Raw genomic sequence first — 13953 nt, forward strand, 5'->3', positions numbered from 1 at the left:
CTCATATGGCCGGCCTTGAAATGTGGGCGTTTAGAGCCAGTGTTCGTGCCAGATCAATTTTCCTTCTTCCAGACGCTGGTTTAAAAGTGTCAATTATTAGAGTGAAAGAGGTTGACTGGTGGAAGCTGGTATCTATCTGGCTCCATCAATTTGCTGATTTGCAGTTTCAAGGCTTAGTTAATGACTTGAAGTTAGCGGTTACCTGAGATTTTTTGAGCTGATATTTACGACACTTTCTTTTTGAGAGGGTAAAGAAAATTTATTACACTCAACTACTTCCTCCGTCCCACATAATTTGACCTAGTTTTTCATTTTGAGCCGTCCCACATAATTTGACCTAACTTTTACCATTTTTGGTAGTGGACCTCACATTCCACTAACTCATTCCTACTCACATTTAATTATAAAACTAATATTTAAAAGTAGGACCCACATTCCACTAACTTTTTCAACTCACTTTTCATTATATTTCTTAAAACTCGTGCCCGATCAAAGTGTCCTAAATTATGTGGGACGGAGGGAGTATTTATTTGACCAGAAAATTTGAACTTGATCTTATCAGAAAATTTTAAATTTTGTTTTATTTTGAAAAAAATAGAATTTAAACATTACACATCTCTATTTAATCTGGCTCTATAATGTTATGTTGAATTGCTTGAATTGGCAAAGATGAAATACTAACATTTTTTTAATGTATTCAATATCTTTGTCAATTTAAATCTAGCTTTTTGTTTCGATCAGCTCTAAATTTCAGTTTAATTTAAACTTATTTTAAAACACGTTTGCATCTTACTCAAATACTATAAGATATCATCAATAGCCATAGCAAATTAGAAAATTAAATCTTAAACCTCATCCAAAGTATAATCGAAGCTATAATATAATGATACACCAAGTTGGATAATATACATGAGGCATGAGCGATAATAGATCGAACAAAATTTTCTTAAAATTATTATCATACTTGCTATTTTACTTTAACACACAAAATATGAGAATTTCACGAGTTGAAACTCACAAAATGAGTCAACATTTTAACTCAAACTCATATTTGAGTTAAATATATTCAGATCGAATCTTAACTCGTCTCGCAATGAAGTGTGTTGCAAAAGACTTCGTCTTTTTTTTTATTTAATTGGTATGTTAATTTGCTAGTAGGCTTATGTAAGATTTCTTGAAAGCTTGTGGTTAAACACATTGCTTGTCTTGTCCGTCATTAATATAGGGTTGGAATGACTTAAGGGATGGTCAATTCCACCTCTATAATTAATCTTTAATTTAAAGGCAATTTGATATGTAAGCATTGTGTTCAAAATTGGACAACACAATTGATACAATGAATTAGGTCACAAGAAACAAAGGAGGAAACCACATGGCCAAAAAGTTTTACAAATACTACTACTACTATTTTTTGTTGGTGTTTATTTTGTTTCATATATACATGTCATGTTGATGATGATTTGGTGAAAAGTTAGTCAATAATTCATTATGTTCACAAAAAAATATTTATAGTCAAATTATCATAAATGAGCTAGTAGTGTATATTCATATCGGTGTTTGCGTGAATGATTTGAATTCGATATTTATTTTCGAAGTTGGATGTCAATATAAAACAGTTTTAGAGATACTTTTCTATTTGATTGATATATATGAACAACTACAATAAATAGTGGATCGCATATATGAACAACCATGGAATATAAATAAATACACCTCTTTTTCTCGTTACTTAATTTTTATATTCAATCACATTCTTGACGGGATTGCATAATTATTTTAATAATTAAATTAAATCTTTAGGTTGTGACGATGAAACCTTTTGCAACCACTCAATTTGCTAGTAAATGCGCATTATGTTGGCTTAGTAGTAGGTGATAAAAAGTGACATTCAACTAATATTTCGTTAATTATGGAATAATGTTTTGTTGAAAATGGAAAAAAATAGTAGTAGTATATGCCAAAACTAAAATGATGGTGAAATAGTAATCAATAAACTCTATTTCCACTTATATAGAGAAAAGTTGAGCCTGGATAATTATTTCCAAAAACAACTCCAGTCAAAAAAGAAAAAGACAATTCCACTAGATTATTAGGTTATTTTAAGCCACATAAACCATTATTGCCCTATTAGTAATATTTTTCCAATGTAATGATTATTTTGCTTCCAACAACAAACTTAAAACTTATGTTTTCTAGCCAAATAATACCTTAATCTTGTAAAATGCAATCCAAATAAAAACTCAAAAAGACGATAATGTTGTTGCATCAAATTGAGGAGCTTACTAATGATTATATAGGCTGTTGTATGGTGGATTATTATTTGGGCCTGGAAATTAATTTTGGCCAAGATTGTTAGGACTTATGTTTTGCCCTAGCCCGTTTATCCGGATGATATACACCCCTCCCACTCCCCTCACCGCCTCACATTCTGTTTCTCTCACTTCTCTCTCTGCTCTCTGGCGATTAAGTTTCTCTTGTGTGTTCTTCTTCTCCGATGATTCTCCCGTTGATTCACTACAGTTTTTTCATGAATATTTGAGTGATAAAACGTGTGTGTGTGGGAGAAAGCAACTAGTTCGGTTGCTTGGGTTTTGGAGAAACTAGGGTTTCTTGTTGAGAGGTTTCTTATGAAGTGTGGTTCCGAGAGTGAATAGATCAAGTGTAGTGGAGTGGTTTGGGGTTGTAATCCGTGGTGTGTGAAGAGTTGCACGGTTGGATTCAACGTTGCTCCCTTGGATCGTGGTTTTGGTGAATAGGTCTGTACTGTTAGCGGGTGGCTGAGCCATAGCTACTAGATCTATGTGATTCCTTTGATTTCTCTCTTGTTTTCTGTATTACTTGTTTAGATCCGAGAGGATCTTGTCTTGTGTTACTAACTGAGTGTTCAAGTGTGCAGGTTCTCGGTGGGTTTAAGATGCTTTCGATTGAAGATTGCATGGCCGAGATATTTAGCTACTGTTGTAATGGCTAAGATTCTTTGTAAATCAGTCGCTTGGTTGATAGTTTGACTGAGCTATCTAGTACAAGACCAAAGAGGTCTCGGTAATTAGTGAATCCGGGTAGTCTGATCCCTACACTTACAATTAAAAAACCAAGACATTTCCTATACTTTATTAGATTAAATCATGATACTAACTTGATCTAAGAACAAGCAAACATTAACAAATGATTCCACGTTATAAATTTGTCTACTACCATCTTTAGGTTGTGATGAAACTATAGACCAGCAAAAGATCTAGTCACGGAGAGGTCCGAGACGTCAAGAGACCTCTTGTCCTCCTCCCTCAAGGAGCCAATCGCAAGCGCCACCTGTCTCATACTCGGTCGCGCCTCAGGGGGTTTAGCCACACACTTGATGGCAATCCGCAGCAAACGCACCATCCTCTCCTCATTGATACACTCCCGCATCAAGTCCTTATCGAACACCTCCACCGTCCACTCCTCCCTGACCACGGCCACCACCCAGGTCGCCAGGTCCAAGCCCTCAATGAGAACCATCCTCCCCGTGAGCAGCTCGAGCAGAACCAGCCCAAACGCGTAACTGTCTACCTTGAATATAGCCTTGTAGTCATCCTGAGCCTCCTGAAGGGCGCCATTCGCAAGAATGCCGCCCTTTTGGTCCTGGCCCTGGTCGAGCATCAGCCCATAGCCCATATTCGCTGATGCTGGGCTCCATATTCTTGTTCAACAGAATGTTGGATGATTTAAGATTTCCGTGAGGGATCCGATCGTACTGTAGCTCTTCGTGCATGTACGCTAACGCGTCAGCTATCGTAGCAGCAATAGACAGCCTGCTAGTCCAGTCCGGCGGCTGTCTGTTACTGCTTGTTCCTATCATTTTCAACAAATCGTGATCATATTAAACAAAAACAGTTACTTTATCCCAATCAAGAAACTGGGAAGGGAGAAGCTTCCTACCATGATTGTGATTGAAGAGATTTCAATTCTGCTGAAACTCATACACAATGAGCTTCTCCTGTCCAGAACTATAATAGGCAACAGCAGGCATAACATGGGTGTGTTTCACCTGATTAAGCCTCTTCATCCTCTGCCTAAACTCACCACTTGAAATCTGCCAATCCTTAATCCTCTTCACTGCAAGAACCATCCCATGATCCTCACAGACAACCTTGTACACACTCCCATGGCTCCCTCTCCCCAGAAGCTCCGCGGGCGCCTTCAGAAGCCCGTCGAACCTCATCCCGTTCCCCTCCCCGCTCACCACCACCATCAACGAGGCCGAGGCCGACATCTGCCCACTCTCCGCGCTCGAATACTCATTTCTTCCCTCCTTCACCTCCGCCGCCGGCTTGATCACGCTTTCCACGCCAGCATCTTCGCCTTGCCTCGACTTTTTCGCCTTCTTCCGCAGCCATATGAGGACGAGTAACACCGCGACGAAGGCAATCGCCACGTATCCCATGTACACCAGAATCTGTTTATTTGTGAGACCTTCATTTTTTACCTGCGGCGGAGGCGGAGGCGCGTTGGGAGCTGACTCAGCTGCCGCAGCCGAAGAGCAATTTTCCGTCAGCGGAGGGCCGCAGAGCTCTGGATTGTCTAAAAAGCTTCCCGGCGGTAAGCCACGCGCTCCGACCGGGATGAGGCCGGAGAGGCGGTTGTGGGAGACGTTGAAGACGCGGAAACGCGTGAAATCGAGGTCCGGTATCTCGCCGGAGAAGTTGTTTTGTTGAGCTAGGAACGGGGTGAGGGCGTTCATTCGTGAGAGATCGGGCAAGGATGCGGAAATGTTGTTGGAAGATATATCTAGGTAAGTGAGGGCGGAGCAGTTGGAGATGGCGGGAAAATTCTGCGAAGAGCGGAGGGAATTTCCGGCGACGATGATGATGGAGAGGGAGTGGGAGAGGGATTGGGAGAGGCAGAGGGTTCTGGGGTCGAAGACGCCGGCGAGGTTGATTTTCTGGACGTGGAGGAGGTGTTTATCGCACGTGACGCCGCGCCATTTGGCGGTGCAGGGGTCGGAGGTGGAGTTCCAGCCGGAGATGGTGTTGTTGTTGTTGTTGGAGAGTTTGGAGAAGAAATCGAGGAGGGAATCTCTCACTAGATTCTCCTCTGATTTCGCCAGCTGCAGGAGAAGAAGAAGAAGAAGAAGAAGAAACGTAACTGCGAGTGGGAATTGCTTCATGGTGTGTGAACGTGAAAAAGATGAGGATGAAGAAGGAGAGAGAAGATGATGTGAATAGCATTGCGGAGTTTGCCAAGACTTTGATCGAGTCTGAGGAAGAAGAGTCCATGCAGATCGTGTTGGAATTAATTAAGGTGCCGGCGAGAGATGCTTGATTCAGTTAGTGTTGATTCTTGATTTCTCAAATGGGAACTACGATAACGATGTTTTCAGCCTCATTCATTTAGTAATCATCGTAGTTGAACAAATATAGTACTTGGTTGGTTCGGTTGTTGTGTTTGTGTTTATTGGTTTGGGACCGAATTGTTGGTTAAATTATTTGGTTTGATTCATTCTCAAATAGGATTTGTGGTGATTGGATTGATAGAGGTGATATATAGTTTATTGGGGTTTTAGAATAGCCGGTTCACGATTTCAATGGTGGAACTACAGTCGGTCAAGTTCAAAAATCACCGGTTTAAGTTTTCAATAATCGGGCAAGATAACATATTTTATTGTTCCGATTTTGAATAGATAATCCATTGTCTGGTTCATAATTGGGGGTTTTTTTAGTTTTGTTTCGGACTATTCAACGATGTTCCACAATTTTCACAATATTTTCTAGTTCAAAAATATTAGAGCCGGTTCAGGTTAGGCCCATCAAGGACGATTATGATTCAAAAACCAACACCGCTAGTTTGTTCCAATTTGAACCGGCGATTCTGATTTAACCACGGATCCCAGATTGTGTTTATTTAGACCCATCAAGGACAGTTGCGGTTCAAAAACCAAAACCGCCGGTTTAGTTTCTGGCCAAACCGAAGGGGTGCATGATGCATACAATTACTAGTACTTTTTTTCCAATTAATCATATAAACAACTGAGGTATTCAGAGTTTGAATCCGTCATCAAGTGTAGCACGTATGGTTGCTGATGCCATTTTACACCTGCAAATTCTTGCCGAAAAAGGGCATCTTTCCACCTGCAAATGTCCAAATCTTTCACACTAATAGACGCTGTAATTAAAAACATAGATAGATACAAGCCAACATCAGACAGTAACAAGTAAGTCTGATTGTGCAAGCATTACATCCAACTTGAGTAATAAACTAGAAATTTGGAACTCAAATGGATATTCATACCACCTGCACACTAGAGCTGCTCAACTCCCCTACTCTATGCTATAGTAACCATTCATGATACATTTAATTATAACAAAACAATGGATCACCAGTTTTGCCTCCTAAGGATCCCCATGCCCTGTCACTTCGTCCTCGCTTTCGCTCCGCCCGTCGCTGTAGGCCTCGTTGTCACTCACTTCCTCGCCACTCGCGCTATTATCATCACCTTGATGCTTCTTTGCATACCGGTCACAATACTCTGGATCACGCGAGAAAACAATTGTGAGAAATTTATGTGTAGCAATAGCAACTCACCATTTACGGGCATTCTCCTTTTGAGGCAGAGTGAAAGGACGTACCTTTGACTTTTTGGTCGTATTGCTCTTTGTCTTTCATCATCAGAGATGCGGCATCACCGTTGAGTGGGTCCGAAGGGTTAGGATAGAGTAGAAGCTGGGGGAGGAAAACCTCGAAAACATTCAACAGATCTGCATATGGATATACATTTTGTTAAGCCAATGCAAATGTCGGTCTCGTGAAATAATTCGATACAAATATAGTCGTGAAACAGCAATGGAGCTGGGATTTTAAAGTGATGGAGCCCGAATTTGTAAATGTCGGGATCTGTAATCAACTGATTTGAGCTTACCATACATTGGACTCCACGACTGGTTGATGACATCCAAGCATACCGAACCCGACCTATCATCCAAATATTTGAACAGATAAACATGATAAATGTACATGAAACAGCTGCTAAAGGGTCATAAAATTAAATGATACTCCATGATAAATAGATTTCAGGTATACTCTCCAAGTGCCAAAGTTAGTGTATATAATAACAGAACCACTAAGTAACTTTTTGCGTATCCACATCCGAATTGTTCACATGCATCAAAAGGCAGTTCCGTGATTGAAAGTTAGCAGGAAGAGGCTTATATTCCTCTGAAACAGCTTCAACGAAAAACGCATGGGAACTTACAGCTCGTCAACATTGGGGTGGAAGATTTTGTTGACGAACCCAATCGAAGGAGATTTGTAAGGATAAGCATCTGGAAGTTCCACGCGAACTTTCCAAACTCCACCTTCGTACAGACCTACAATCGCAATACCACCCTCCTCAAACTTGTGATCAATTTTATCGGAACTCCAAAATTATCCATAATCAGTCAATGATTTATGTACCAAAAGCGTCTACATGAACTAATAATCACTTCCAAGAAGGCCAAACAGAGTAAAGTTATGCACTGAGAAGTATAAGCAACAAACAAAAAATATTGTGAATAAAAATTTAATCTAGTTGTGATATTGTCAATTAGGTTGTTCATAAAAGGATAGAAATCAGAAAATGAAAGTGACAAATATTTAAACAATATCGCCAACACGATAACAAAACTCTCAAGTGTAGAAAATGAAGTCATATCAAATGGAAGCGATCGCATGCTAAAGTAGGGTGGCATTACTTTCTTTTGGGCCATGAAATTCCACATTGAACTCGTTGATGCCATCATTTATGGGCTCCACGGTGTAGTCACTCATCATTCTACAACAGAAACATTAGGTTAGGTAAAAGAATTCCGAGTTCCCATTATTAGCTACAACCTCCAAACTATAGATATCTCCGATGAATGCAACGTGAAGAGGGAAATATTAATCTATTGTTGGTCAATCAGAATGGTGAACACGAACTGGATAACCGTAGAGATGGTTGTTAGAAGTAGAGAAACTATCCAAAAACCACTTACAATTTCATGACATCCATGTCACGCCTTTTGCTGGGAGAAGACATTTTGTCTAAGAGCTATCCTTCGACTGCAAAACAAGGAAAATGTGAAAACAGATTTAAAAAGTTTACAACTTCAAGAAAGAATAGTAAAGAGTGAAAAAAGAATGGAACCATCACAAATTCATGCTAATGTCTTGCAGAATTTTCTAGAAACAAAACCTTGAATTGCAGGTTTGAGAAAGCAACATATAGATATCTATTACTACTTAAAAAACTAAACTCCAACTTAATTAGAAGACCATTTGCCAGTAGAAAACAACGAAACTAGAAAGCGCTAGCTAATTAATTTTGCATCGTGAGAAGAAAGAGCTTGAGACATCTGCAGTTTGGTGGAATCTCCACCTTGCAATTGCAATTAAGAGCACTGAAACTATAAATAAAAGATCCATATCTCATGAACTGTCAAATTTCCTAAAACTTCAGACATTTCGAGAGATGATTCCTAGCAATACTAAATAAAGCGTATCAACAGCCTCTCTGGCATATACTATGGATGATGGAGTACCAAAAACTCCAAAATCATTCAACACAACAATCTCTAGCACTAGAACAACGACGTTTTATGAGTTTTAGATTGTAAGGTTTCCATTTCAACTATGTTACTGGCTTTGATTTCTAGAAACTCAATGGCATCTATACTTACTAACTCAACTATTCAGTTATTCCAATGCAGCAATTCTCATAGCCTTTATCAAGTGGGAAACTTTTTCAATTTTTTTGCAGTTAAAGCTGATTAAGTTAACATCTGCATTCTCTAACTTGCACAAATCTTCAATTACCATAGCAAAAGATTCCCCCAAAACAGGGCAAAACGTTCAGCACAGAATTTCTGTAACTAATCATCAGAAAAAGGGGGAAAAGTTCAAAATCTCAAGAGCCCACGTCACCATTAAACCCAAACAACATCAAAAACATCTAATCACACTCTAAGATCGAAAAATCAAGAATCCCACAATCCTAAATCATCGCATTTCCAACCATTAATTAGCAGAAATTAACACTCAAAACTAACCCAAGAGAAGAGATAGAACAACAGGACCAGTAGATCAAGATTAAATTTTAAGGCCTGCGGTGTGTTGAATAAGCTAGAAATGTGATGATGAGATATGAAGGGCATATGTCGACATTATTAAATTGGGTGTTGCACAACCACTATAAAAATTCTATGTTTCATAAGATTTAGGTATTCAGGTTCCACGTTCACGTACTGAGTCGGTGAGGAGCCATGTTTTAAAAATCGGATCGATAAGCGAACTGGTGAAGCTATCGGTTCACGGTTCAACGGGTCGGACTGGTCCAACCACTGGTCGAACCGGAATACCGTAGCATTTATATATTTGAGTATATAATTTTAGATACATATTTGGTATAATACTATTAAACTCAAAATATATAAATAAACAAGCATTAATACAATATATAATTTGATTTCAAATAATATATAGCTATGCAAATATAATATATACCAATTGTTAACAAGTAATACTAGTTATACATAAATATACATACTCATATGTTTATTATGTATCAAACAAGAATTTATGTTATAAACGTTTCTTTCATTATATATTATAGTTGGTTTATTTTTCAATCTAAGCATTAGTTACTAAAACTTTATTTGGAAGTTAATTAAAATTTATTAATTTTTTAGTTATTATCTAGTATATAAACTATATGCATATAGCTTTCAATTATAGATATATCATGGTATATAGTTGATGGTTGATATAATATGGAACATATTAACAAAAGAAACTACATCCCATATTAAAAAAGTAAAGGCAAAAGATTGTAAAAGATGATTATAAAATAAAGACTTTTCATCCCACATTGAAAAATGAAAGATGAATCTTGTGGAACACTTTTATAAAGAGAGTCATAAATGATTTTTCAAGTAAATTTTTTGTAACACCCCGACTTTTTCTACCTTTTTATTTTGATCTTGAAATGACCGTCGTTTGTGCACTTGAAAATTTTTCGACCTTGTTTCTTTTGTCGAGAAAAGAAAGTAACTCTTTGTATTAATTTAGCTTATGAGGTAAGCTTCGTATTTAGCTTATGAGGTAAGCTTCGTATTTAGCTTAGGAAGTAAGCTTCGGTTTAGCTTATGAAGTAAGCTTCGGGTTAGCTTATGAAGTAAGCTTCGGTAAACCTATATATATAAAGGAGTCGAAAGAGGTTAAAGGAAGGAGGGGAAGAAGGAGAGTCGGGCGCCTTCACATGTGCATTTCGAGAATGGAAGGGACAAAAGTTAAGGCTTTAAACGAACGAGGTGAGCTTTCTTATACAAAAAAAAATACAAATCGTATTTTATGAGAACACGAACACATGTTCGTGATGTTTAAAGATGTTGTCTTGCCATAAATGCTTTGTTTTATGTAGTGATGCCTATCTGTTTGGTTATACCGAATGTGCTATGCCAAAATGAATGAATGAAACGAATTCGGACTCCAATAGGACCGCAAATCCTATTCGAGTTAGTGTACACAAAGGAATGGACCGTGTGTCATCGTAAGGGTTGGCCGGTCAATGTGATCGTGGAAGGTGGCCACCTTCCCGACACACTATGAATTATCAGATATGGCGGATTACAAGAATGAACTTAGTCTGATCAGACGGACTTTATGAAAATGAACTTAGTAAACTCGGGCCTTTAAGAAAAACCCCGAGTGTTACTGTGATGATGGCTTGACAATATTTTAAAATGTATAATTGTATTTTTCGGCAATGTGTTCACTGAGTACTTTTGTACTCAGCCCTGCATATATTTCTAAATGTGCAGGTTGAGCGGTGACGAGCACGGTGGGTGTTGAGCATGAAAGTAAAGAAGATAGTAAAGAAAACTTTCTGAATATATTATGTCTTCATACATAATAATATTCTACTCTCGAATGTTTCCGCTGAATATTGTTTCTTTCAACAAATATTGTTTGAATAATATTTGTTTTGAGTTGCTGATTGTTGAGATACTCTGATTTTATTCGAGTGTGCACTCTGTGTATCGTACACTCAGATATATATTAATCTTTTAAGCTAATTGAGCCGTTCTTATGAACTGTTATCCTTAAATGCTATTCTTAATGTTTGTCCCTTGGTCACGATCGCCTCGTTTGCAACACCCCTGGGGTGGGCGGGCGTGACATTTTTTTTATCAATTCATAGCCCAATACAAGTATGGGCTAATATGAAATGAAAGAAGAATATTGTGGAGTATAATTTTTATTAAAAATTGAATTTATTTCATTTCAAAAAGTTAATTTTTTTTTGAACCGGTACAACTGATTCCTGGTTTTTTGTCCAACCGGCCGACTCACCTGGTCTAAAATGGCCCAACCCTCTGCTGGTTTTATATGATGAATCGGACCAGAAAGGTCACTGGTTTGCGGCTGGACTGGTCCGACCGGCTGATCCGGTCCGATTTTTAAAACACTGGTGAAGAGATGATATAGCTTTGCTTTAAATTGCGAAAGGCTTAACATTCGAAAAATGAATTCTTTTAATTCTGTGGTAAATTAATGGCTGCCGGTTTTGGCTCTTCTCCACCAAATAGATGAACACGATACACTGAATTGGGTGATATGTGTTTAACAAATTATTTCTTATTAAAACTAATACTAGTAAGTAATACATTACCCCACCTTTCGAATGAATGTGGACAACTTATCGTACAGAGAATTACGAGAAGATTGGTGATATTTTTAATTTAAAAGTGCAATGATGGCTCCGCGAATTTCTGATGTTAGTAAATGCTGGTAGAGAATAAAGACTACGACACAAAGAATTTACGTGGTTCGATTTACTGAAGTAAATCTACGTCCACGGGAAGAAGGGAGGGCAAGATTGTATTGCTTGATCTGGGATTACAGCTTACAACACAGACTTGCTATATGATATTTTCTCTCTAGAGAGCTTAACCTTTTTCTATCTGATCTAAGTTCTATTTATACATTGAACTAAGATCGTGGCTTGCATCACCACTAATGATGGTTGTGGATGTCGTGGAGGTCATGGCCTAAGATCGTGGATGTAGCGTAGGTCATGGCCTACGATCGTGGCCTGAGTTGACACCACGTGGTAGTGGGTGTGTTGGAAGTTGTGGAAATCCTGTATGGGTCCACTAACTCCTTGTTCGGTCGAATACTGAGACCGAACTGCTTTGGTTGCCGATCTGAGAGTAGAGCTTGATGCCGACCTGAGAGCAGAGCTTGATTAGTTGGCTTTTACCGAGCTGTAGGCTGAGGCCGAACTCTTTGTTCGGTCGAATACTGAGACCGAACTGCTTTGGTTGCCGATCTCATACTCTTCCTTGGGCTTTGGGCTGATGGGCCGTCATTGCTGTTGGGCTTGTTTAGTACGCACCCCATCACTACCCCCCCCGAAGGGCGAAGTGAATCACTTCGGCGAAGTGAGTCACTTCGGCATTCTGGATAAAGGCAAGGGGGAGGCTGATGTCAGGGGACGTGCCTTGCATTAAATGCGACAGTAAAATCCGGCCGTTGAATCCTGAAAAGGTGGGATTCGAAACGGTGCGACGATTTTGAAATCTTCGCCGAATCTGATAAATACCTCCTTTCTTCATCATTGAAGCACTTTGCGACTGCTTCTTCTGCACTCTCTCTTTTTTGCGAAAATTCTCTCTCCGCTTTCAAGAATTTCTTCAGACTTTCTTCACCTTCAAAAAGTAAGAAAAATGTCTTCTTCTTCTTCTTCGGAGTCGGGTAGCGGTAGGAGAGGCGGTAAGGGGTCTTCTGGCCGGAAAGAGTCCGGGGAGAAGACCGTAGAGTATTTCCATAGTATTTTGAGTAAGGATACTGTGATATCCCTACCCGAAAAATACTTTTTTCCTGGGGGGAAGGCGGTGGTACCTGACGGTGATCATAGGGCTGACTCCCCGCCGGAGGGTTACGCCACCGTGTACGAGGCCTGCTTAGAATGCGGGCTTCGTTTCCCCCTCCCTTCTGCCTTTATAGATTTACTAGATTTTTTTCAGCTTCCTTTAGGCCAGGTGACTCCGAACTCTTGGAGGCACTTGTCGGCCTTCGCTGCCGAACTCCGTAAGTTAGGAAGGGATTTGTCTTTGAAGGCGATCCTTAAATTCTTTCAATTTAAGAGGAAGGGGTCTTGGTTTTACTTGATCCCTGTACAGCCCTTTAGGGCCTTTTGTAAAACGAAGTGGCCGAAGTGGCAAAACCACTTCTTCTACTATGATAGGACCGCGGCTCCTAGTTTTCCCTGGAGAGGGCCGAAGTCCGTTATCCGTCATCCTCGGCCTGAACCGTTGGACGAGCTCGATGGCGAGCTCAACAAGATTCCCATAGTTAGGAAACAATACACGGAGTCTGAGCTCGTCAAGGGCGACGTCGTGTTCGACATCTCGTCTTCGGACGAAGAGGCCGAGGGTGAGGATTTCTCTTTATCTTTATGCTCTACTGCTTTAGCGAAGAAAACTAACCTGGCTTTCTTGCTTTTTGGCAGTGTACATGTTGAATAAGGCTATCCGAAAGTCCTCCGAGCTTGTGGAGCCGGAGAGGCAGAGAGCCCCTCGCTCGGCGTCTGAAGCCGAGAAGAATCCGAAGAGGCAAAAAACCTCTTCTTCGGATCCGAAAGAGCCGGAGCCGTGTTCGGCTAAAGGGAAGGGGAAATTTCATGAGTCCCCAAGAGTGCCGGGGAAAGACCTGGTCATCTCCGAGGTGGTTGCAGACATCCCGGAACACGTCCCTGAGCCTTTTCAATGGCCGACGAATTTTGTGGAGGTAAGCTTTCTGACTTGGCTTCTTTTCCACATTTTTTGATGGCCATTCTGTTGAGTTTTTTCCTTGTTCATCTTCAGAGAGCCAAGCTCGTCTCCGTGGAGCTCTCCAAAGCATCCCACGACTACGAGGAGATGCAGAAGAAGTTGCATCTTGCTCGTAGTCTGGCCG

The 13953-nt window shown here is 39.8% G+C and overlaps 3 protein-coding genes and 1 pseudogene across 3 annotated transcripts; all 4 read right to left on the reverse strand.

The window, feature by feature from the left end:
- Positions 1 to 3062: 3062 nt before the first annotated feature.
- Positions 3063 to 3841, reverse strand: LOC121767855 (annotated as a pseudogene).
- Positions 3842 to 3940: 99 nt separating this feature from the next.
- LOC121767856 (probable inactive receptor kinase At5g16590) lies at positions 3941 to 4201 on the reverse strand. Its single transcript, XM_042164183.1, has one exon. The coding sequence runs from the start codon at positions 4199 to 4201 to the stop codon at positions 3941 to 3943; it is 261 nt and encodes an 86-aa protein (XP_042020117.1).
- A 76-nt stretch (positions 4202 to 4277) lies between these two features.
- Positions 4278 to 5146, reverse strand: LOC121768669 (probable leucine-rich repeat receptor-like protein kinase At1g68400). The gene is made up of 2 exons (XM_042165214.1): positions 4453 to 5146; positions 4278 to 4360 (listed from the first exon to the last, which is right to left on the reverse strand). Exons 1-2 carry the CDS (start codon positions 5144 to 5146, stop codon positions 4278 to 4280), a joined length of 777 nt encoding a protein of 258 aa, XP_042021148.1.
- Positions 5147 to 6124: 978 nt separating this feature from the next.
- LOC121769276 (ubiquitin-conjugating enzyme E2 4-like) lies at positions 6125 to 9213 on the reverse strand. The gene is made up of 7 exons (XM_042166021.1): positions 9045 to 9213; positions 7992 to 8058; positions 7710 to 7789; positions 7229 to 7343; positions 6896 to 6948; positions 6606 to 6734; positions 6125 to 6505 (listed from the first exon to the last, which is right to left on the reverse strand). The coding sequence occupies exons 2-7, from the start codon at positions 8033 to 8035 to the stop codon at positions 6369 to 6371; spliced, it is 558 nt and encodes a 185-aa protein (XP_042021955.1). The 5' UTR covers positions 8036 to 8058; positions 9045 to 9213; the 3' UTR covers positions 6125 to 6368.
- Positions 9214 to 13953: the final 4740 nt, after the last annotated feature.

This window comes from Salvia splendens, chromosome 15, assembly GCF_004379255.2.
Source record: "Salvia splendens isolate huo1 chromosome 15, SspV2, whole genome shotgun sequence".
Lineage (NCBI taxonomy): Eukaryota > Viridiplantae > Streptophyta > Magnoliopsida > Lamiales > Lamiaceae > Salvia > Salvia splendens.